At 31.4% G+C, this 26300-nt stretch overlaps 2 protein-coding genes across 2 annotated transcripts in view; one reads left to right on the top strand and one right to left on the bottom strand.

Moving 5' to 3' along the window:
• Positions 1-25309, top strand: part of LOC145944481 (uncharacterized) — a 44001-nt gene extending 18692 nt beyond the window's left edge. Inside the window, exons 2-8 of the mRNA XM_083052830.1 lie at positions 8864-9474; positions 10128-10301; positions 12424-12542; positions 12702-12848; positions 16470-17540; positions 17722-19168; positions 19473-25309. Coding sequence (XP_082908956.1) covers positions 8864-9474; positions 10128-10301; positions 12424-12542; positions 12702-12848; positions 16470-17540; positions 17722-19168; positions 19473-19930 — 4027 coding nt within the window. The 3' untranslated portion in view covers positions 19931-25309. The remainder of the gene's footprint in view (positions 1-8863; positions 9475-10127; positions 10302-12423; positions 12543-12701; positions 12849-16469; positions 17541-17721; positions 19169-19472) is intronic.
• Positions 94-2554, bottom strand: LOC145944470 (uncharacterized). Its single transcript, XM_083052813.1, has 7 exons — positions 2338-2554; positions 1941-2135; positions 1741-1827; positions 1436-1645; positions 1159-1352; positions 582-741; positions 94-452 (listed from the first exon to the last, which is right to left on the bottom strand). The coding sequence occupies exons 1-7, from the start codon at positions 2552-2554 to the stop codon at positions 340-342; spliced, it is 1176 nt and encodes a 391-aa protein (XP_082908939.1). The 3' UTR covers positions 94-339.
• Positions 25310-26300: the final 991 nt, after the last annotated feature.

Genomic DNA, 26300 nt, shown 5'->3' with positions numbered 1-26300 from the left:
ACGATTCATTATATATTTCGTTTGATAGGTTCAAATTATTACAAGGTGTTCTATTAGAAACATTAGCAGCAAATATTTTGTTTACAACTTGCGTTACTCTTCGATATTGTTGGCGCCGTCCAACAAATTCTTTACGTTTACGTCTAATTTTTAACATAATGATAAATTTTTGCAAATAAACGAAAAAAAGATGTTTTGATAACCAATTATTAAAATAAATAAAGCAAACTTAAAAAATAAAATTAATAAAATTAATATTAATTTATAAATAGACAAAATAAAAATAAAAAGTAATACATACGTGTAGAATATAATATTTAAATTTTATAACCTTTCTTGTTATTTTTTTTTCAAACTTTCCTTTAATCTATCAGAAGCGTGTTTTAACCAAGTTTTGATTGCATCCTCAATATCTTTTTCTGTGGTTGAAGGTGATTTTATTTGCACACCGCCTATAAACAAAACAGAAAAATTTTAAACAATTTATTTTATAACAAATTATATATTATATCAAGAGAGAAATTTTATTTTTTATTAATTTTAATTAATTTTTGTAAAATATTTAATATTGTCAAACTTACGGATTATCACAGTCTTCAAAGAAAGCTTCTCAAAAGCTTCCTTATTTTTGTGTCCTGCAAAGTTAAAATCTTTCGCAAGTTCGTTAGTTAAAACGTGTTTTAAAATTTTATTAGTTCTCGCAGTAGTAGTGTCACCTCCTAATGTTGAGAAGAACAATGACTGTAAAATAATAAAAAAAATTAACATCAATGCACGTATAAACACATATATGTACATATACACAACACATGCATACACATACATAGTAATAGTAGTAGTAGTAGTAGTTATAGTAGTAGTAGTATAATAATAGTATGTGTCTGTATATGTATGTTAAAACATGTGATTTAAATAAATACAGGGTTGGCCATATTAGGTGGACCCATCTGGTAACACTGTAACTTTGACAAGGAATGTGATAATGACTAATGATAGCACGTGTTCGAAGCGTCAGTCTTAGGAGATTTTTGCTATGGAGCAACCACCAATCGAACGCTAAATGATTTTTCACTTGAACAGCAAAAAATGTGTTTTTTTTTTCATGTTTTTCTTTTAAATAAATAGGTCCACCTAATATGGCCAACCCTGTATATATACCACAGTGTGTTTATTTTCACGGGAGCTAAAATAATTTTCTAATAGTTGCAATTCTTCGCGTGTTTTCAATGGAAACTCAACAGGACAATTATCTGGGATAGAGAGCATGCCACCTTGAGTGTTGGAGTGCTTCAATATTCCATACATTTCTTTAACTTGTTCTCGCACTTTTCTTATTTCAGTAAAAATTTGTTCTGAAAAATTTAATATAAATAGGCAACCATTCTAGTATATAAAAAAATATCGTTTTATTATATAGAATAATAATAAGACATACCAGTAAGGCTACGAAAATATGGTACTCCATTCGCTTCATTAATAAGAGTTGAATTTACAGACTCTGATCGAGAACTGATGTTTGTGGAAACAGTTAAAGATGGTGATGGTATTGTGGTTCTATTTAAAAAATCTATCTCTTTTAATCTCCTACTAGGAGTATTGTGTGCAGGAATATCAGAAGAATCTGAATTTATGTCTTGTTGCGATACTGTAATATAACAAATTTAAAGAAAAATTAGAAAACAAAATTTCAAAAATATATGGTGCTTTATTTTTTTTAAATATTTTGCTATTTCTTTATACCTGTTTCTGGTGGGTCTTTTGATGTCATAGATACTGATGATGGCATTGATGTTAAAGATTTTTTATGTTTATCTTGTAGCGCATGTGCTAAACATAATAATGCTTAGATAACAAAATGCTTCCAATATTTACAAAAAGATAAAATTAGATTTATAATTATTAATTAAAAATTTTAATTTCTAATTGAAAAATATTTTTACCAAATGTGGAAATCTTTGGTGGTCGACGTAAAGAATGATCACTTTCATCATCCTCTTCTTCACTAGTAGATATGTATTTAGAATTTCGTTTTGACTGTCTTTTCTTTGGTTGCTCTTTATCTTCCACTGTAGAAGACTGTACATCAGAAAACTCTTCACACTTTTTTAGTTTTTTACTAGCTTTCTGATATTCATCTATAATTAACAAAGATAACATAGTTAAATTCAAGTTTTATAAACATAACCTAATTTTTTATGCAATAAAATTTGTTAATTAAAAATATCACAATATAAAATATATAATAATATTAACTAAATAAACAATTAATATATTCAATACACTCAATATACTCAACACGCACACACACATACATAAATATATATATTGTATACGTACCACAAGAAAAAAGTATTTGTTTAATACCGTATAATGTCCATGTTTGATCTTTTGGCTTTTCTTCGCGGAAGAGTGCTTTCTTAAATTGTGCACCAGTTTTATACGGAGGCCACCAAACCTCTTTTTTTCGTTTCGTTAACCATGAACAATGTACTAAAGCAATTGATGCTTCATTATCACTATCACTGATAATAAATTCGACTCCAACAAAAGTCATTTCAGTAATGACTATATAATCAAGAAAATATATAATGTATAATAAATAATTAAAAATTTATACGGAATTTTTTTGTTTGCGTCTGAACAAGCAGGATTTACACAAAGCACGTGAACCTAACCCTAACCTGACAATGAGACTGATAATTTTTTCGCGCCGATGTAGCAAACAGAACATGCGCGATAAATGATTGCGCGATTGCATGCGCGTGATCTGTTTCACGTACTTTACGTTCGCAATGCTCGTGGCATTATTTTATTTTTATTGTTTACCAAAAAAAAAGACATTTTATGCTCGCAAGTGTTGCAAACGCTTTCTATTTGCTTTTGTGACTTCGACACGATATGATTGTACTCAAGTGGCAAACTAACGTCATTAAACGTCAAAATGACGTTATTTTTACGTCTAATGACGTCATTGGGCGTCAATATGACGTACGCTTGCAAATATTCGCATATATATATTTTTTATTTTAATATGTAGGATCTACCTATAAAAATTTTACGTTTGCGTTCGGCTCTTAAATGCCTATATCTATATATTTATATTAATTGTTTAAATAAATGGCATCCTTTTTTAGATTGACACCAAATAAAATGAATGTAGGACTTAAATATTACGTCATACTGATGTACTATATAATGACGTCATTATAAAATGAATGTAGGACTTAAATATTACGTCATACTGACGTACTACATAATGACGTCATTATAAAATGAATGTAGGACTTAAATATTACGTCATACTGACGTAAAATAATGACGTCATTATAATGTCATTCAAATATGACGTCAGTTTTTGGTCACTTGACGTCATTCGTACGAACATGACTAGTATTCGACGTCAAAATGACGTGTGCTTGCTACCTGGGTAGCTAATGAAAACCCTAAAGGCGTTTGGGCCTTTGTTTAGGAGAAATCACGAAACAAAATTAGGGTGACGCAACTACGTCTCACATAAGCAAGAACGTTACAATCTTTTTCGAATAAGCGGTGTAGCTGAAAGGACTAAGGCTCCCGCCTATTAGTTTTTGCGTCGACGGCGAGCGTTCGAGCGAACGTTCTAATCCCGTCGACGACTCCTTTGCTTCATTCGGTTTTTTTTATATTTGGGCATATAAAAACACTATTAATTATATTATTTATTTATTTTTTCATTTATTACGTTTTTCTATGTGAAAATAAAGACATTTCGGGATGGACAGAACGGAATCAAAATAAATAACACAATTTTGAAGTCATGTGATTATATTTTTCATGCAACGTATATATGTCAAAATAAAATATGAACTTTCTTTTATAAATATAAAGGTCTACATAATATAAAAAGTTTCTATTGCAATGTTGTGGATGAAAATTAATGTAAAAATAAACATCGCATAGTTGATATCTCGATTTACATTTTGGCGATATGATTTGTAAATTATGTTGGTTTATTTTTGTTGTGGAATATTTTATATGTATACTAAAGTAGTGTGTGAAATATATTGTAAAGATAAGACTCACAAAAGGACAGGCAAGTATACCTGCCAGCGTTTAAGAAAAGACTTTGTAGAAGGGACTGTTGTCCCCTCCTTTCGATCTTTTTTACGGTTTTCACAGAGGGATTCTCACACATTGTAACGTGTCTCACTAGTTTCGTGGCAGCATTTCTAAAGAGAACGTGGTACGAAACATTCGTAAAAATGGAGACAACGTATATTACAGATGAAACTATTGAATATGTGCAATTTCTGGCAAAGTGCGATATTTCAAAAAAATATTTGACGGATGCAATTGAATATTTTCGTGGTAAATATATTATTAATGAAGAATCTGCTTTCATAACGTCACAGTATATTGTAAATTATAATGTGAAATAATTGTTTGTAGATATTGTTGTACGCTTTAATTTAATATTTGCTGACGCCCCACGCAAGTTTTCGAACAATGCCAAATTAGTTGGCGGCAAACTTTTTGAAAAATTTATTAAACTGTTGGGAGAGCATGAAGTTTCGGACGACATTGAATATTATGTAGAAGAAGGACAAAAGGTGCTTATATGCGAAAATATGCCGAGTACGAGTGAGAATATACCTGATGAATTAGAAGACTATGAACCGCCGAAAAAAATCTCTGCGTATCAAATAGTGCCATATGATATAAAATTAAAGATCGTACTGACAGCTCAAGAACATCCACAGTGGTCTTTCAATACATTAAACCATCATTTTAGAAAGTATTTAAACCATGCTTCTGATGTTACAAAATATAAAAAATCTGTTTTGTCAGGCGGCACTTTTAGAGACAAATTAAATGCAATAAAAACTAATGTGTACGATCGCTTCGTAGAAGCAAGCAATAATAATCAATTAATTACACGACGTTTGCTGTAACAGTGGGCCATAGTTGCAGCCGCACAGTATAAGCCAAAAGAGGAAAGCGAAGAACATACAAATGTTTTCCATTTCGTAGCATCTAGCACGTGGTTGACCAACTTCTTACACGAGCACAGGATATCGAATCGTCGCGTTGTACGGTATATTTCCAAAAAAGAGGCAATTGCACCAGAAACTGATAAAATCAGCGAAAAAGTTCCAAACATTAATTCAAGCAATTTCACCGAATTATGACCCCGATTTTGTAATTAATACAGATCAAACAGGCTGTGAGTATAGGGTTAATGTATCGCGAACTTACACGCACACTGGGAAAAAATTAGTCCAATTGTACATCGGCGATTTAAATAAAGTTTCGCATTCGTACACCGCCCAATATTCGCTGACAAAATCCGGGAAGTTATTAAATAAAATATTTGTTTGTTTGCAAGAATTTTCTGATAATTTTGGAGTACGTGTACAAAAAAATGTCGATGAATTATTAAAATTATGTAAAAATGTCGTCGTTGTATGTTCCAAATCGGGCAAATTAACAACGTCATTGTACGAACAATATTTGAAAAATGTTGTTAAGCCGTATGTCGGGGATAATTTGTTTTTATTTATTGTTGATTCCTGGGGAGGACAAAAAAACATCCAAACATATAACGAAATATTCCGCGACAAAAATAACAAACCAACATGTAACTTACAAATTATACCGCCAAGATGTACTCCGATATGTCAACCATGCGATGTTTATTTTTACAGACAAGTGAAAATTATAATAAAGAAAATACAAAACTGTCCAGATGTAATTTCACAATCAGGTGACGAAAGCAAACAATTAAATACTCGTGCTGATGCGATTCGTATACAATCATTAACTCATTATTTATTATCAGCACCGGGATTTAAATGTATGCTTCAATATGCATGGTACGCGTCCAAATTAGCTGACGATAGAGAAATCTTTTTGAATGTTAATCAATTATGCTTTCCTCCAAACATTTATAATAAAAAATGCGTATGTAGAGAACACGAATCATTTATAAAATGTTCGTGGTGCGATAAAATTTTATGTTTCCAATGTTTTTACATTAATTTTCATCCACAACATTGCGAAGCAATGGAAACTTTTTATAATATGTAGACCTTTATATTTATAAAAGAAAGTTCATATTTTATTTTGACATATATACGCTGCATGAAAAATATAATCACATGACTTCAAAACTGTGTTATTTATTTCGATTCCGTTTAAACATCCCGAAATGTCTTTATTTTCACATAGAAAAACGAAATAAATGAAAAAATAAATAAATAATATAATTAATAGTGTTTTTATATGCCCAAATATAAAAAAAACAACTATGTGTCAAAATAAATGTAAGTTCAAATCTGCAATCCAGACTCGCGCGCCGGGAACACACGATTGGCATTCATGGCAGAGACTTTACACGTATAATTTTGGCGCGCGCGCCTGGAGTGTACTTCAAAACTATAACAAATGTCCGTGTAAATCGGCCTAATAAAATATCTCGTAAACCATTCATTTTTAACCCTATATGTATATATTTATAATTATATTATCTTCCTTTGTATTGAAAATATAATCCAATTTAATGTTAATTAAAGTATAAAAAAAGTTTGAATGTATTTTTCGAAAAAAATATTTAAAAAATTTAAAAAAGAAAATTTAAGTGTTTTAGTCAATTTTAACCGAAATTATTTTTTTTCTCAATGAGACCCCTTTGATTAAAAAAAAATATATATATTATTCTAAACTTAAAAACAAAATTTTTGACCTATTGGCGAAGAGGGAATTGTAGTATTGGTAGTGAATACGAAACTCAACCAAGATTGGAGAAGGATCTTCTTTTTACTTTACGAGATATTTTATATTTTGTAATTAAAAAGTATCATGACAAATTTTAAAATATCTCAGGAAATTCTTAACCAAAAATAACTCAATTATAGTGTTTTGGAAAGTTCTCGAGATAAGCTACAAGAGTATGTAATAAAAAATGGGGGGTTCCATTTAAAAAATTCAAGATAACCTTGCCCTGACCTTGGCAACGCTATTTAAGGTCAAACTTGTAAAATCAGTAAATAGATTTTTTTAAGCCCTACAACTTTTATAGGAAACATTTTTCTGTAAAACTTATATTTTTCGAAATTTTTCAGGGTTTCCATACTTTTTCCCCACCCTGTACATATATGTATTGTATATACATATATTGTTTGGAAGATATTTTTATGTACTTGGCGTATTTCCTTACCTTTGTGAGGTTTTGTTTAATAAGATTATGTCATATAATATTCCAGCAAACACAGATATATAACTGTTGAATGTCACGTAATTAACATGCATGTTACATGTAACGTAATGTTGTAATTTCCCACTCATAGATGTAACATTTGTAATATAACATATTTTATTATATATTTTATTATATATAGTTATATTGTAATTATATTTGATATATGTATGTATATTTGACTTTATAATTTTGTGAGCAACTTTTTTCTATTATTTTATCGTATTATTTTGGAGATTATTGTAAAAAAGGTTATATAGTCTACAATGAACCATTTTAATGTGGTAAACAATAAACCTAATTTTTATTGTTGACAACATATGTAGTTTATTTTTTTTTTTTTGTAACTCACTAGTTGCTACAATAAATAATAATCTTAAAAAATCTGATAAAAAGTCTGATTAATAATAAGAAGAATATTAAAAATGTGATTGTAAGCTTCAAATAATAAAATCAAAATAATTAAGTTAGCTTTAAATTCATACTATCCTAATTCTTAATCATATTTATCATGTCTTGTAATTACCTCTTCCCTAAATAAATATTTTAAAACATAATAAAACTAAAATAACTCTAACAATTCACAGTATAACATATGTGGTTCATTATTTACACACCCCTGTACGTACACATAAACCATATCTTTTTTAAAATAAATTGAAATTATGGTTAAACTTATAAAATAACTTATGAGTTCTTCTACATTATGTAGCCAACTAAATTTATAAACTGTATGCAAAACACAAATCTCCAACTGAATAATTGAGAAAGATATAAGCCTCTGAAATTTACATGATTCATTGTTGGACTCCCTACCTTACGCACATCATTTTAAACAAAAAGTTTATATAAATATGTGTCCTATTCTGGATGGTTATAAAGATAAGTGTTCAAGTTTAAGAACGAATACAATTATTAACTTATTGTTAATATTAAATGCTATGAAACAACGATATTTTTTTCGTTTCCTGTTACCATGGTTACAAATGTAAATATTAGGTCACGTTTGATAAGTTGTGTTAGTTTAAAATTTTTAGTTTCTGTAATTAAAATGACTTATATTCACTCATGCCCAAATTATTATTAATTAATTGAAATTGTTTATTTATTAATTTTAATTATTGAAATACATTATGAAATTAAAATTTTATGTAATTGTTTCATAGGATTTGGTTCTAATAAGTTAATGAACGTATTCATTCTCTTAAGACTAAATACGTTGTATCTTTATAACCGTCCAGAAAAAAACACATATTTATATAAACTTTTTTGCTTTAAATGATGTGTACAATTATGTCCTAGAATATTGACCATTCCTCCTGAAACACCTTGTACATAACTAGACGGGTTGTGTACAGGTACAGTCTTTGCTATTCACTCTGTTCACTGCATGTAACCTCTCTCTCTCTCTCTTGCGGTATAAGACATATTATATTAAATATAAATATTATAATATCAAAAAAGATAAAGAAAAAGAAAAATAATAGGTGGGAAAAGCAAGAATGAGAGGGGAGGGAGAGAGAGAGAGAGAGAGAGAGAGAGAGAGAGAGAGAGAGAGAGAGAGAGAGAGAGAGAGAGAGAGATTATATTAGATTTATTTTTCTCAATTTAAATTTTTGTCATTTCTAGCTCACATCTGTTTACAATTTTCCTATTGTGGAGTATTCTTCCGTTGAATCAAGCACAATGGAAACCCTGCATTGAACTGAAACAGGATCTTCTGGTGCCTTGCAAGTGTGCCGTATCCATGAATAATCCACGATTAATTGAAATGGATTGTGATCGAGTGATTTTTACTCGCGACTCTATAAACATCTTGCATGATCAGCTGATTGTATCAATTAGCCAGAGAAATTGTGGCTATCAAACTTTACCGGAAGATCTTCTTAATTCCGGCCTAAATCTCAGGAAACTCGACTTGTCAAGCAATATAATTTATCGGCTAACGGATCGTGTATTGCAATTTCAGAGTGAACTACTTGAACTTCGACTTGCCGATAATTTGTTGGGTGATAGTCTAAACCCTATATTTTCTAGTAACGGATTTCACAACATGGAAAAACTCAAAATACTCGATCTCAGTAGAAATGGTCTCAGAAGCATTGAAGGAGGAATTTTAAAAGGATGTACGAATTTAGAAGAGCTATATCTTGATGGTAACAATTTGACTGCAGTGCCTACTGCCTCTTTAAAAGGTCCACGTGCCATTAGAGTGCTGTCCTTGACCCAAAACAATATCGGTATGGTTACAATACAATTTATAACGTCATTAATTTATTAAAGCTATTGTGTATTAAAGTTTCTTTTTAAATTTATGGCTATTTTTTATATATATATATATTCTTGTATATATATGAGCATATGTGCACCTATCTTCATTTTTCATATTTTTGTAAATGGCAACCGACGCTATATTTTTAAAATTAATTTTATGATTATATTTATATGAAATATTAAATACTTTGACGATTAAATGCTACGATTAAATGCTTTGTTAATAATATAATTTACAATTATTAAAGCATTTTTAAAAATATATTCTGAAATAATCGCATGTTGCCTTTCCATATATTGCTCTTAAGTTTAATTAGAAAACGATGTTTATTCTCGACGTGAAAATTTTCACAGCTAGCTTTTTCTAAATATCTTTATTGCTATTGACACAATTGTATTCTTCTGTAAAATATTTCATATCTCATATCTATAAGCAATATTTAAATAATACCTAAATATATAAGTTTTTTCTCAATAAAAATTTTGAACACTTACAATTTAGATTAATTTTTAAATTATTTTTACAATAAATTTTATTATAATAATTATATATCTTTTGGAATTTTTTTCTGCATAAACATTAACTTCTTGAATTCTTCTAACTTATCCTGTTTTACAGGTATTCTTCCACGAAATGCTTTCATAACTTTAGGCGATTCACTATTACGATTGGATCTCAGCTACAATGAATTATCTCATATGGAAGACAATGCTCTTTCCGATCTTCAACATTTACTGTTTCTGAACACTTCCCATAATTCTCTCAGTCGGTTCAACAGCGACGTCTTTAAAGGTAAGTGTTATATATGAATATGATCTTATCCGAATAATCAATTAGAAATGAAGACATTGAAGGTATCAGCAATGTCTGTTTTAAAGAGCGCATCGCATTTTTTTATAATGTGTTCGTATTAGTACGCGAACATTGTCATTATCTCAACAATAAAGAATCTAGAAAAAGAGATTGCTCATGTATGTACAACTTATATTCTTCTTTTAAAGAACCATTAAATGATTTAGTTTGAGATATAAACGTTATGTCAACAAAACAACTTCATGTCCCCGTGAAAAGAAAATAAATATTACATTACGACGTGAAGTGAGGTTAAGTTTTATAAGTTGACAAATTATACAGAGGTTAAAAAAACTATTCAATATTTATATGGTAGATAGTACACACAATACTAATTATAAGTAAAAAAATCTTAGTAAATATAGGTCGAAAACTTAATCGTTTCAGAGATATAAACAATTTTATATATTTACTATCATAATTAACTTATATATAGTGTCTTTTACGTGTCGTATATGAAGATTTACCTCGGTGTTTACAAACCTATTTACACAAGATGTTTTATATGTCTAGTGTTGTGCGTGACATTATTTTGTTGCATGTGACTTGGCGCGAGACACCACTATTTCTTGATCAAACTTTTCTTGACAGCGACTATTAATATATATAAATATAAAAATATAACATTTAGTAAAATAATTTAATTTACTAAAAAATATATGCATAAAATATCAAGATAATAAAAAATAATTCTTTATTTGTAATAAAGAAAATGTATTTTCAATACATATTTTATTAGTAGAGATTCAAGTTTAAAAAGTATGAAGAAGAAAATATAAAATATATATTTTTTGCTAAGATCACACACAAATGTCAAAATAGAACTTATCTGTACGCAGCGCAGTAACTGATTTTACATTAAAAAAAAGCATGTAAAAAATTTTGGATCAATTAACGCGTGAGATTTGTTAGGCTTCGACAGTATGCTATAAAAGTACGCGAGATTTTCAAAGGGTGACATCGAAGTATAATAAAATCTTATATATATTCTTACAAGCTTGCTGTTCTACGAAATAGTTTTGTACAATCAATCGTTATACAATTTTATGCAAACTTAAAAACGGATTATAGTATAAATCATTACAAATCTTCTTCCGCTCGTATAGGATCCATATTATTATTATACATATTTTGTTTGTCTCCCCAAGTAGCAAAGTGACGTCAGAAGACGACATTATGGCCGGTATTCATAGTCCGTTCTTATATTTAAGATCGTCTTAAGATCTCGTTCAACCAATCAAGAGATGCTATGCGATTTGATTGGTTAAACGAGGTCTTAAGACTTAAATATAAGAACGGACTATGAATACCGGCCTATGACGTCTATTTTAGTCATTTTTGGTCCATGGCGTCAGTGACTAATAATGGACGTTTCTAAGACGTTATTTTTTAGATCAACTAAAGACGTTATTTTGAAGACGTCTTAAATTCGTTCAAATTTAGTTCTTTCATTTATCGCTATGCGACGCGCGATGCACTATCTATCTCGTATTTAAGTTTTAGTCATGGAATTATATAAAGCTGGCAAACAACTGCTATTAAAATTAAAAGTATTATACATATAAGTACCAAGTACCTCTAACTACAAGGTACACTTGGCAACAGAAGAATGCCTTTTTAACAAATAAATTTACGCGCATACGTAAATTTGTTAAGGCATTCTTCTGTTGTCAAATATACTTTAAATTTTTATATTCTAATTATCTAGTTTATCGAATATGTGTATATTTATCGAATGATTTATTCTTACTGGGCTAAAACTGATGTCATGTATTAATTGTTAAAATGTCAAAGTTTTGTCAATTTTAAGTCTTATATTCGTCATATTATGTCGTCAATAAGACGTCAGAAAATGACGTCACGTGGATGTGATATATCGACGTCATTTTCGGGTCTTATAAGACCTAATTAAGACGTCTAATCGGTCTTTTTGTGAGACCAAAAAATACCGTCATTATGACGTCATTTTGCTACTTGGGTCATACCTCGATAATGTAAATTTATTAACAAAAATCTAGCAAAACTGCAAAACGGTAATAAAAAATTGCCATGACTATTTCAGGTGTATTTAATCTGCTCCAGTTGGATCTCTCAGCTAATTTTCTTCAGAAATTTCCTACCAATGCGCTGAGACACTTAACAAATTTGAAATTCTTAAATATTTCCGACAATCTAATTACTGTGAGTATCTCTGCAGATAGTGCTCAGTTATCATCAATGTGTATATATTTAGCTATCATATTGTTTATCAATTTACAAAAATTTTATTTCAGCGACTATATTGTATTTATCTTGACGATCTACAAATAACTACAAATAACTTTGTTTTATTTTTTACAGGAAATAGAACAAATACATTTATCACGCTTGACTGAGTTACAAGTTTTGGATTTGAGCCGAAACAATATAGGTCAACTCGGCACTAATATATTTTCCAGTCTTTCTGCTCTCACTAGACTGGATCTGAGCCTTAATGCGCTGCGCACGGTATGTTACATATAACGAAAAAGACTTTTTTTGTGTCCATGAGCAAAAATCTCAAGTTACAGAAAATTTCTGTGGCAAGTTTTTGAATTATACGGGTGTACAAAAAATGTCGGAACCTTTTAATATTTCGAAAAATGCGTATTTTTTTCGAAAAAAATGTTTCATACAAAAATTGTAGGGTTTTATATAATGCATTACGTAGTAATATTAATGTGAGCCTGAATAGCGTTGTCAAAGTCACATAGATTATCTTGATATTTTTAAATGGGGAGCTCTCTTTTCTATTGCATATTCTTGTAGTTTATCTCAAGCTTTTGAAAACACTATAATAAAGTATTTTTTCATTAAGTATTTTCCGAATTAGGAAGCTTGAAAGTTAGTATCGTCGGTATTAGCATTAGCACTCAAGATATATGTACCCTATGGAGGTTACGGATTTACACCTCTTTTGAGTATATGTAAGCATTTTATGTTCTGTATATGTATGTGTATAATTCTTCTTTTATCTCTCTTCTCTGTCACTCTGGGAGTATATGTCCTAAAATTCTGGCACACTCTCTCAAATATCCACTTCGACTATATTGTGTTCACTTTGCTTCATTTTTTGTATAAATTAAAAGGAAAGTGTCAAATTTGAGTCGATTTCTGCCCATCAGAAGTAATTTTAGTAGACTATAAATTTACATTATATTATAATTTACGTTATATTATATTATTATATAGGTTACTTAATATACAAAGTCATAATTAAATCACTGCTAACCCGTGGGAACATTTTGAAAACAACTCTGTTATATAGTCCAATAATTCGCTGATATGCGTTCTCTAATGATATAACTAATCGTGTTTCTGACTTATCTCCCATTCGATATTACAAAAACTGTTACAAATACAATTCAATATTCTTCTTTTAAAGGTTTTTATATGAATTTGGAAGATAATATGAATGTTAATTGCATATATAAGTAGAAATAAAGACTCTGCGTTGTTACCTCGTGTATTTATAAATTACGAATTCTCTATTCTCGATTATGTCTGGGAATAGGAATAAATTACAATTTAATAAGTCGGTAAATATGTTTTAGGAACACTAATGAATCAATGAAATAATATTATAATTGAGATCGTAATGCTTAAAACTGAGAACTAGAGATAAGAACCCCATGACGTCACTCGTGGATTTAAAGACACAAAACCCTCTCTACTCTCGATTATAATTGAAAAAATAACTAATCATTGAGTAAATCTGTAAATATTTCAGAAACCCTTTATTAATAAAAGATTTTGCATCCAATAGGTAAAGATATTCCCAAAATAAAAATTCCGAATAGTCTATACTGTATAATCGGCTGCTATCACGTTTGATTTTAACGCGGTTCAAAAGATCAAATAATACCCTGGAACAGAAGAGCAAATAGTTGTGTCTTGATTTGAATGATCAGAGATACAAGAAAGAAAAATATTTCATGAAAGGAAGCAAATATAATATAGATGTTCAATCTTATAGCAGTGAATCTATATATAACTTAAAAGAGAATAAAAGAGCAAGTATCGGATTTTTTGATAAATGACTTGAGACTTTTGTGAAAATACGAATTATGCATAATATAAGTCAATATAGTTTCACGTGCATAGCATATCACTAAGTAAGAGTCGTAGAATGGAGTGGATTAGAGGTCAGATTGGAGTGGAGTTGAGTCGATTAAAATAAAGTTAAGATTTTGAGTCTTTAAATCCATGAGTGACACCGTGGGATCCTTATCTCTATTTCTCAGATTAAATCATTACGATCTCAATTATAATATTATTTCATTGATTCATTAGTGTTCCTAAAACATACTTACTGACTTATTCAATTGTAATTTATTCTTATTCCCAGACATAATTAAGAATAGAGGATGTGCAATTTATATAAATACACGAGGTAACAACGCGGAGTCTTCACTTCTACCTTCCTGACTTATGTATGCAATTAGCATTCATATTATCTTTCAAATTCGTATGAATACCTCTAAAAGAACAATATTGAATTGTATTTGTAACAGTTTTTGTAATATCAAATGAGAAAAAAATTTGAGAAACAGGATTAGTTACATAATTAGAGAAGGCATATTAACGAATCATTGAACTATATAAGGATGGTTTTCGATATGTTCCCATGGGCTAGCAGTGATATAATTATGATTTTTGTATATTAGAGAGATAACTTAATATATAATGTAAATGATCTACTAAAGTTACTTCTGATGGGTAGAAATCGACTCAAAGACACCCTCCTTTCTTTCATTGATATTATTCATGATGTTGTTCAATGTAGTTCTTTTAAAAGTACCAACTTAAGATTATTTCAAAGAACATGAGTTCCTATTCGAAAGTTGCTATATAATTCTGATCTTTCTATACGCTCTTGAAATTTGTCAGTAACCTTTAGAATCATCCTGTATAACCATTTGTTTATATTGTTGCGTCCCTGGGTTTCATCTCTTAAGCGTTTCCGGGAGATCGTCGTCAGGAGGTTGTTTATGAACAATCGGCGCACCGGCGATTTTTAAAGAAAAATCTCAAGAGAGAAAAAATGTTTAGTTGATCTTAACTAATTTTAAATACCATATAAAATATTCAAGTTCTTATTTAAAAAAATTAATTTGCAAAGTTTGCCGCGATCTTGTGATCTTCATCCAAGGTTTTTATCTTTACCCAAGGTCATTATTTTATATTTCTTCTAAATTTTAATAAATTATATTTAAAATATTTTTTTTATAAAATTGCGTTTTTTTCAATATTTGTCTATTAACATTAAAATAAAATACCTCATATATAAAAAAAAATTGTATTTCTACAAGAATATTATTTTAAGGAGAATTAAGGAATATAAAATCTTCATTAATTCTTATCAAATTCAAATAAAGAAAATTGTATGTTAAGTTGAATATCGTATAGTTAAAGTGTTAAAAATATAAAATTAATAATATTAACTTAAGAAATATTTTTTAATCGGCTCTCAATATTAATAAATAATAAATAAATAAATGTGTTCTGATGTTATAGAAGTCGGCCAATAGAGCCAAGCGCGAAAATTAAATTTAATTTTCGCGCTTGGCTCTATTGGCCGACTTCTATAACATCAGAACACATTTATTTATTTATTATTTATTAATATTGAGAGCCGATTAAAAAATATTTCTTAAGTTATTTATTCACGCCTGGGCCTAATCATGGCGTTATTTACAAACATCTATTAGAAGGCAAATGAAAAGTATAGGATCGGAAGGGTCTGAATAGCTTAGTGGTAAGAGCAGTCGCCCGGAAAGCGAAAGACGCGGGTTCAATTCCCGCTTCAGCGACTTTTCGGACCTATATTTTTCTCGCCTATTTTTCCATTGTAAGTATGAGGTTAATTGATAATTAATCAAGTGGAACTCAGTGATCTCAAACCAAGAGATACTGTTCCGAAAAATTAAAAATTAATTTTCGCGCTTGGCTCTATTGGCCGACTTCTATAACATCAGAACACATTTATTTATTTATTATTTATTAATAATATTAATTTTTACTTTGAACAAAAGTAGTATCACAAATTTTTATAATTTTTATTGTATTTTTATGTACTATTTTTTATAGATCGAAGAATCATCTTTCGAAGGCTTGACCAAACTGAAATGGCTGTCCTTGCAAGACAACAACATTCTATTGGTACCAGCTTCAGCACTCATGCGATTATCATCCCTAGCACACTTGCATCTACAATTCAATCGCATTACCGCACTCTCCATCGAACTAATTCACGCCACATCGACGAATCTTGTGACTCTGGACTTGTCACATAATCTAGTACACGAAATACAGCCCAGATTATTCTACAACTTTGAACATCTTATCAACATCAAACTCTCCGACAATATGCTGTCAGTCATTTCGCAAAACACATTTGCTGGTCTGGAAAATACCTTGCTGAATCTCGATATATCGTATAATCGATTGACAACTATCATTGAATTAACGCTGGAAAATCTGCTTTCGTTGAATCTGGCAGGTAACCAATTAAAGCGATTGTCACCGGAAACGTTCAAATACTTAAATAAATTAAAGTATTTGAATCTCAGCAGCAATCCCTTATACGGTGGCTTTCCACCGGTATTTCCCTCATCTTTGATCAATCTCGATATATCGCATACAGAACTCAAGATTCTACCGACTGTGTTGCTGCTGAATCTTAAATCATTAGAAACAATTTGTTTTTCTGGCAATCAGCTACAAGAAATTCATGAGGGCACTTTCCAGCATCTCTACAATCTTACAACAATTGATCTTTCATACAATTCCATCGAGCGCATCGATATTGGCGCCTTTGTCAATCTCATTAATCTCTACTCGTTGAACTTGTGCGGTAACAAACTCACGTTATTCATTGGCGAACACTTCAACACCGGTACTGGCTTAGAAATCCTCGATTTGTCCAACAATCGTATCAATCAGTTGTCTCCGACTGCCTTCGTGATACATCCACGGCTTACACGGCTTGACCTCTCAAACAATAAATTTGTCCAGTTTCCCAGTGACTTTATCAAATCATTGCAGTTTTTGAAATGGTTGGATTTGTCCGGCAACATGTTACATCACGTAAACGAGTTCGCCTTTTCGCAGATGGGAAGATTGCGCGATTTGGATCTCTCCAATAACAGAATTGAATCGGTATGTAAGATGTGATATGTAATAGCAAGAAAAAGAGAAAAGTATAAAAAAGAAAGAGAAAATGAAAAAATATAATAAAGAAAAAAAAGATAGAGAATATACAAAATAATGAAATAAAAATAGTATGTATTTATTAATAAATAAAATAAAACTTACATTATTGATAATAAAATTGTTACAGGTAGACGAGTTGGCCTTTCACAACTCCACGCAACTTCAGTTGTTAGATTTATCTAACAATATTTTAGAAACGCTGAACGAACGTACTATGGAGGGTTTATATCGATTAGAATTTTTGAATCTATGCAATAATCAACTTGCCTCGCTACCCGAAACTATCTTTGATCCGTCGAGGATTCGCAACATTGAGAAGATTGATTTATCTGGCAATCGTTTTAACGAGATACCAATCGCTCTGCAACGACAATCAGCATCATTGCTTAATCTAAAAATAGCTTGCAACCAAATAGTGATATTCACGCAAATCATCATCAATAACATAAAGGAACTTGATCTCTCTAAGAATCCACTAAACGAAAACGTGATACGCGGCATTCTGGGTGAAGCAAAGATTTTGCGATCGTTGAATCTCGCCGATACGGGTATTAAAGCTATTTCTAGGATAGAGATGCCATTTCTGAAGTATCTGAATCTCTCAGGCAATGCAATCACAGATATTAAACCAACCACGTTTGAGCGTACTACAATGTTAGAAAGTCTAGATGTATCAAGAAATTGTTTGACAGATTTCACAAATCTAACTAGTAGCTTTAAAACTCTATTTGTACTCCAGAGTCTAGATATCTCTCATAATGGAGTAAAGAACATCAACGAGAGTAGCTTCAACGGATTGATCACGCTACGCTCCTTAAAAATGACAAACTTAGCGAATAGTACTAGGATCGAGAGAAACGCATTTAAATCGCTGACAAAATTACGATTTTTACATGCTTACAATTATCCTAAGTTAGTCTACTTCGATGTACAAAATATTTTGAAAGATATGTCAAATTTAGAGACACTGGACATCGAAATCAAAGACTCATCAATAGGCAACGAGCAATTATCAATACACACTCATCCTCGTCTGCGAGAGTTAACATTGCGAGGGGAAAGACTGCGTAGTATTCATTCGAATTCGCTGATTGGTGTGCGAGGACTCAAATTGTTCCTAGGTTTAAAGAATACTTCCATAGATTCGATACCAGCTGCTTTCTTATTCCCAGTGCCGCGATCCACCATAATTGAATTGGATGTTTCTGGCAGCAAGTTTACCAGTTTATCGGCTCAACTATTAGCCGCTTTGGACGAACGAGGTTTTATAAGAATCAGTGGTTTAAATAATAACCCGATCAATTGCAGTTGTGAGATGAAATATCTATGGAGATGGCTCCAATTATCAGGCAATAGAGCGCCCATTGTCATCTGTGCTAATCCTAAACATTTCGAGGGTGTAATGCTGACCAATCTTACAAAAGAGAATTTTTTGTGCAATCGCACGACGTCAACAAAACCGCAGATGACAGAAACCACGGTATTGACGAAATCTACAACACACGAACCAGAAATCATCTGGACTGTCGCACCGACGGTGCAAAATAATCGAAACCAATATATTGATTATACAAGTAAATTACGTCAAGCTTGAATATTTTTAAGTTTTTGTTAGCCAATTAAAAATTTTGAACAACCGACGATTGTTTTTTTAAAATAAATTTTAATCTTAAGTAAAAAGAAAGATTAATTAAATTTTTCAAGAAATAGTAAACTAAATCTTTAATTAATACATAATAAAAAATTATTTTACTATTTTTGCTAAGAAAATTTTTTCATGTTATTTAAAATAATATTTTGCTCTCTCTCTCTCTCTCTCTCTCTCTCTCTCCCCCTCTCCATCTCTTTGTATATTAATAATATTATACTGATTGACAGATGCATCCACGATGAATAATACTTCGAGCACTGACGATACCCTCATTATCAGCATCATTGGTGGCGTAGTAGCATTCATTGCGGTCATTATTAGCGTGATTTGCATCTGTCGACTGCGATGGAGTAACCAAATACAAGAAGCGAGAATGACAACAATCATCCCCGAGGAATCAATGATTCCTGAGACATCAATTATACGACCAACAAGTGCCTATTCAAACAAGATTAATCATCATGATCTGTACATAGGCTTGTACAACAACTCAACTTTAGAACGCAGCGGCAATAGTTCAATGCTATTGACTACCCCTATGCAGATGATGCCCTATATGCAACCGATACATATGATGCACGCTACGAATCCACCCTCATCTTCACTCTCTACGCAGCAAATCTATGACAATCCACCTCTTCCCATATACATTATGGAGAACAAAACAGACAGACAATTGATGTAAAGGTATCTCTCGAATACTATAAATATTTAAAAAAGTACATAAAAATTTATAGGTATATAAAATTATATATGTATGTGTATGTATATCTGGATCTATATACATACAAAATAAATTTAATCTATATAGAAGTAGAAATGTTAGATCGGTTCTAAGATTAGGAAGTATCGTTACCCGATCGTCAATCAGTCGGAAGTCTGCCGCCCGACGAACAGCTGCGAAAAGGGCAGAAGCAGATGACACGTTTGAACAGTAACGATTAGACCACTGATCTCTATAATACACTGGATGGCGTATTCAAATGAATATTGTGTGCCGATTAGAAGCCATGTTGCTTGTAATACTTTTGTCAAATTGAATATGGCGACCTGTCAAATCGACCTGTCAAATCGACGACCTGAACTCGCGCGTATAAAAATCCGCATTTTTAAATTATTAATTATCAATTTTTTAATTATTAATTATTAATTATTATATTAATTATAATATAATAATTAATATAACAATCTATTATTATATTAATTTTTAATTATTAATTATCTATTAATTAATAAAAGTGCTTTTGTTGAAAATAATGTAAAAAAATTGGTTTAAAAACAGAGAGATATTATTTAAAAAATTCTTTTAATTTGAATATTTAACTAAAGTTTTAATTATTAATAAAATATGTATTTATAAAATTTTGGATACTGGAAAAATAAAGCTGGATTCCGCAAAGCGCATATGCGCGCATTTTCTATAGTAAACTAACGTGTACTATAGATAAATGCGCGCATATGCGCTTTACGGAATCCAGCCTGTGAAGGTTTGGATGATTGTATATTAAAAAATCGTTTAATTAATGAAAATGACATCACACAAAGTCGTGTTTAATTGCAAAGACGGGTGTTCCAGACAGATGTAGGCAGGCAGACTTCAGTCGAAATTCGGCCGATCATTTGTAGATGGAAATTGGATCAATTTCCAAAGCTTAATTGTAATAATAACTGAAATCCAAGAATTTCTGAAAAACATCAAACAAATTTGACTAGAACTCTTTTTATTAGTATTGACTAGTACAAGTACAAGAACAACAAAACATTACTAAATAACAAGAACATGCATATACAAACTATAAAACAACAAATAATAAAGTTTTTCATGCATATACGTTTAAGATTAAATTTTTCATGCAATATTATTGATGTTGCCATATAATTTGACGGGTCAAATGATGCCGAACTTTATCTCCAACAGCAGCTTCCGAGACCAACTTAGTTGCAGCAAAAAGCCTTAATTTTATGTACGTCATGCATACGTTTTTTGTTAACAAATAGATGTGGTTTGAATCTTCTACTGCATCACACATCATACAAATGTTCATTTAAAGATGAAAACAGAATGCAAGGCGGTTGTAAAAGGTCATGCATAATTTTGGAGCACAGAACAGCCGGGAATTTTTGTTCATTAGGAATCATGCAGTCTATTTTATTTAAAGCGTGCCTTAATAATCGTTCTGCGTGAAGACAGATTTTCACAAGAGATTCACTGGGAAATATTAACCCACCTCGAGTTTTGGCTTCCACCAGACCGTTGTTTTCAAATTCAGCTCTTACCTGAGAGCTTTGAAACAGAGCATGACAACATTGCTCGCATTTTACAATGGGCTTTATTTTGTCAACCAATTTTTTAACAACCCACCCGTTAATATTTGCTACACAAGATCTGGAAAAACTGGATAGAGTCTCGGGAAGTTTGTTTTTAAAGTCGAGATAATCAGAAAAAAATTCATGGCTCTCAGAACTTTCATTATCGAAGCCGTATTTTTTGGATACTCTAATATTGACCATAGCGTCGTAGACAGCTGGATCGTAACGGTCAATTTTTTTAAGACGAGTGCAAGGAACTGATAAAATTGTCGTGGAGTCTATTGCAGTAGTGTTACCATTAACAGGCTTTAACCGCATGGTGAATTAATAGCCTTTTATACGCAGATATAAATTGCGCACAAGTTGGATTCGGACACCACCCGCCACAACTTCTAATCGCACAGAAAAAAAATTCGAGGTGATCTTGACTAAATTTATATGTCAAGAGATATTTTAATTGAGAATTTACGTCTTTTACGTAACTGTCAAAGATTTCTATAATAGATAATACGGCAATAATAAAACCCACAAAAGGAACGTATCACCTACTTTTTGTAATTAAAATGTTCTGTACATCGGTGATGCTCTTTCGATATTCTATTTCGGCAAAAATTTTTGGGCGCCAAAAATTTTCGTTTGATTGTCATAAAGGAGCTTTAAATCCCTTTCCAAGAGGATTTCTCGAATTTAAAAAATCAAATACGCGATCAACACACCGGATGAAACGAACTGTAGCCTCACTTTTTTGAAAATTTGGTAAATAAAGTACCTGAGTACAAAATTTGATTGCATCGGCCACACTGCTGCTCAAAGTTTGAGCCGTTAGAAAAGCTTCATTTTCATTTTATGGTATTTTAAATGAGCCAATTTAAGCTTATTTCCAGCCCTTAAGCCTTCTTTTTTTTGTAACTTGGCTAACTCTTCAATGAATCTCCATTCGATTGTATTTCCGTCACCGTCTTTCAAAACTTTATATCTCCCAAGACAATTACGTATTAATTTGAGCATATGACATGCATCAAATACTATGTGTACTTTCTGTTGCATAGAAGGGTGCAAAAAGAAAGGCCGGATATTTTTCATGTCAAAACTAGCACCTAACGCTCGCATAGTTGAAAAGTGTTGGGGTGGGCCGTCTAACGTGACTGAAACAATATTAACCCCGATATCATGCAACCGGATCAAACCATCGATCAAAAGACCAGCATTAGTAGCTGAGTCTATACCATTAATCAGAAAAAAACTAATAGGTATTTTCCATGAATTATCTAAGGATACGACCATTAAAACTAGTGCATCTTTTGCTAAAGGCAAAGTATCATTCGATTCCGCTCCGCTACCAATGTCCACATAACCCCTAACGATTCCAACAGAAACGTTTTGCAATCCCTTTTTAAGGGAAATCTCATCAAGCATTAAGCTACAAATAACTTTCTTATTGCTCTTCTGTGCTTCATCTACTTTCAACTTTAAAGCATTGAAGCTCTCTGAGGTGAAGCCAGGTTCACCACTAATCGATGAATACCATGATCGTAAGGTACTTGGATCTGGTAAAGCCTGACAAAATTTTCGCCTCACAAAGTTATGTGCTTTCGGGGAATAAAAATGGAGAGTCATAGCAAAAGAACGAAGAGCTGGCGGATATTTTTTTCTACTAATACCTAACCCAGGATTTCTGCGTTGACACTTCCATGCTCTTTTTTTCACTGGCCGCTGTTGATTGCCAACATTATTCTTATTTTTTACAAACCTTTGCAAAAGCTGCGAGACATCAGAATCAGCAATAGCATCCAAGCATGCAAGACTCCGGATTTGCCCTAGTTCTACGTAATTCACTTACAACGTCTTTTAATGTGTGAATCCTTTTTTTCAAACGACCTATATGTTGTTTCTGAACCTTGGTTTCCTTCTGCAGCAGTTTCAATTTTTTCTCTGTGGAAAAAAGTTTACGTCTCAAGGATTTCGGCGTCGTCTCGTAAGCGTGATCATGTTGCATGAATTCTTTGCGTTCAGATATATGTGGTGTTTCCGGTGTACTGTTGCATTTGGAAGTTGTTGTTGGTTCTGGTATGGAAGTTGCATCGGTTACTTTCTTCACTACAGGTAATTGCATCTCGGAATCTCCATCAAGACTGCAATTTTTATCGCATAAATCCTTGGAAGAATCACAGGTTTCCATTTTTTTTTCCATTTGCGATAAAGCACTTCCAGAATCCTGCGGGCCGGTATTCTCTTCTGTCACATGTACTGGACTTGTAACGTAACTGCTTACTTTTTGATGTTTAGTAGCAGGTAATGGTTCTAGTGATAAACGCTTCTTGCAAGTGTTATTAAATTGCACACCTGCATAGAAAAAATTTTATCAGTTACATGAAAATTATATAAACAAGAAAAAACAACAAATTTAATAAACATATATTTCTTTTACATACATAAATAACAATATATTTTTGTACTAGCGATTACTAAATGCAAAATTTTTTTCAGAGCTTTTAATCATTCTTTGTTGTTTTTCTTCAAAATTACTGTACAACAAGCGTAATAATATTTCATACACCGTACCTTCAAATTTCTTGAATATCGATGGAACCGCATTCTTTTTTAAGCGTAGGTAACTAGTATTAGTTACATTATAAAAGCAATCACTATCAAAATGATCGCTGCAAAGCGCTTTTTTTATCCGGGACATAGTCTTCCAATTTCATTGCTTCTATCCACTTCTTAACTAGTGCCGGATTCTCCAAAGGAAACCTAGAACCATACAGAACAAAATGAGATTTTTAAATCCCAATTTTCGATTTTTTATTTAATTTGCAAAGTATTAATTAAAATGTCTCTTACTTTCGAAATGAAAGGCGTTTGTCTTCTCCTTTGATAGCGTGGCAATAGGCGCAAGTAATTTTATATATTACAAATAAACTTAGAATGCTTCCTGGAAGCAACGTCACCCTTGTATCTTTTTTGTCAAAGCATTCCTTTTCAAAATGATCTGAGCAGAGCCTGCTACTGTTCGTCGGGACAAAGGTCGATCCCAAATTTATTTTTTGCAGCCACAATTTTAAACTTTCTGCATCTTTGAAAGGAAATCTAGGTAAAGAGGAATTACATGATTATTTTTTTATAGACATCCAAATAAGTATATTAATTTCATTCCTAATAAATTGTGAACAAACATTAAATAAATATAATCCTACGGTTTACACTTATATATAATTGACAATTATATATGAATGATACAATTTATACTTAATATGATACTTACTTATGAAGTGTCCTGCCTTCTATCCCACCTTTTTTCCGCAATATTTGCATACTAGCACCATTTTATTTTTAATTCAATAATTTTTATAATTTACACAAACCACGCACAAGCACTTTTAATAATTAATAGATAATTAATAATTGAAAATTAATATAATAATTTATTGTTATATTAATTATTATATTATAATTAATATAATAATCGATAATTAATAATTTTGAATTTGACAAAAGTACTACAAGCAAGTACTGCCGCATCGCTTCAATTCGGCACAAAAATTTTACACGGGATACCATGGATACGCTATCCAGTGTATTATAGAGATCAGTGGATTAGACACAGCATAATTTGACACGCGCACTACACGATTGGACACCACATGATTAGACACTGCACAAATGAACATCGTATGATTGACAGAGGCTCAATCAGACACAATTTCTATCAACAAAGTGTATGAACAAATAAACTTTGCGGAAAATTACAAACCTATGTGTAATTGTGCAATTATTAACCTTGTTATAACTGAAAGTACCGATCAATATAGATAGACTTCGCTTTGCGCCAAAAATTACAAGCCCATGTGGAAATTCGTGCGGTGTTCAATCAAACAGTACCTATGTGCGGCAGAGATACGGTGCGCTCGATTTATATTATAATGGTATGTTACAAAATAATTTATTTTATTCGCTCGCAAATATATATAAAAAAACGAAAGCGTTTGAGATCGCCGACTCGACTAGAAAATGACGTTTGTAATGCATCTTGTTGCGTCATGTTCAAGCACGATTCTTAACGATTTTGAGGATATAGAATATAAGATGATAAATAAATGAAATACCAAAATCGTATATTGTAGTTGAATAAAAGTTTTTATTTATCGCTTAAACGAGAAAAAGATTACATAATTCGATAGTACAAAAATGTCGCGTTACGAAGTTATTCCAAATAATAGAGATAGTTCGCAATCAATCAGATCATTGTGATCAAAATATTCACTTTCATGTATCGCCATGATCAAAATGATCGCGGGATTCACGGCATTGCAATGTCGAGAAACGTGATAGCTTGTGCATGGTTATATTAAAGATATAACGTGATTTATACAATATTCAAGGTTAAATATTGTTACATCCAAACTCACGGAAGGAAGAGTCGAAAGGAAGGACGCAACTAAACTTATTTCGAACGACGGCAGACTATCCGTCTGTTCGATCTGAACGAACGTGCTTAGGCCCAAATAGGTCAACGACCGGGAAGGTCGCTCTTACTCTATTTAAAGGGCCATTCGCTCGGTGGTCCCTTTTCGGCAAAAGAATCTAATCTCTTTTGCTCAAGATGGGACCTTGTGCGATCTTGGATTACGGGAATGGAAGTAACGAGATCAGGTCTATTAATTAAAGAGTATTAGACATCATATTAAAACAATTAATTTATTTTTACTCTTAAAGAAAGAGAAAAGAAGAATGAGAATCATAAGAAT

Source organism: Prenolepis imparis, unplaced genomic scaffold, assembly GCF_030444845.1.
Source record: "Prenolepis imparis isolate NDT839.2.m4 unplaced genomic scaffold, iyPreImpa1.0 SCAF_13, whole genome shotgun sequence".
Lineage (NCBI taxonomy): Eukaryota > Metazoa > Arthropoda > Insecta > Hymenoptera > Formicidae > Prenolepis > Prenolepis imparis.
The sequence above is the reverse complement of the archived record's forward strand: the minus strand, read 5'-3'. Positions and strand labels throughout refer to the sequence as shown.

Excerpts from the sequence above, each read along its gene's own strand:
- LOC145944470 (XM_083052813.1), bottom strand. The coding sequence starts at position 2,554 with ATGACTTTTGTTGGAGTCGAATTTATTATCAGTGATAGTGATAATGAA. Across the intron at positions 1,646-1,740 it reads AAAAGACCCACCAGAAACAG|TATCGCAACAAGACATAAAT; the intron begins GTATAAAGAAAT and ends GTTATATTACAG. Across the intron at positions 453-581 it reads TTTGAAGACTGTGATAATCC|GCGGTGTGCAAATAAAATCA; the intron begins GTAAGTTTGACA and ends TTTTGTTTATAG.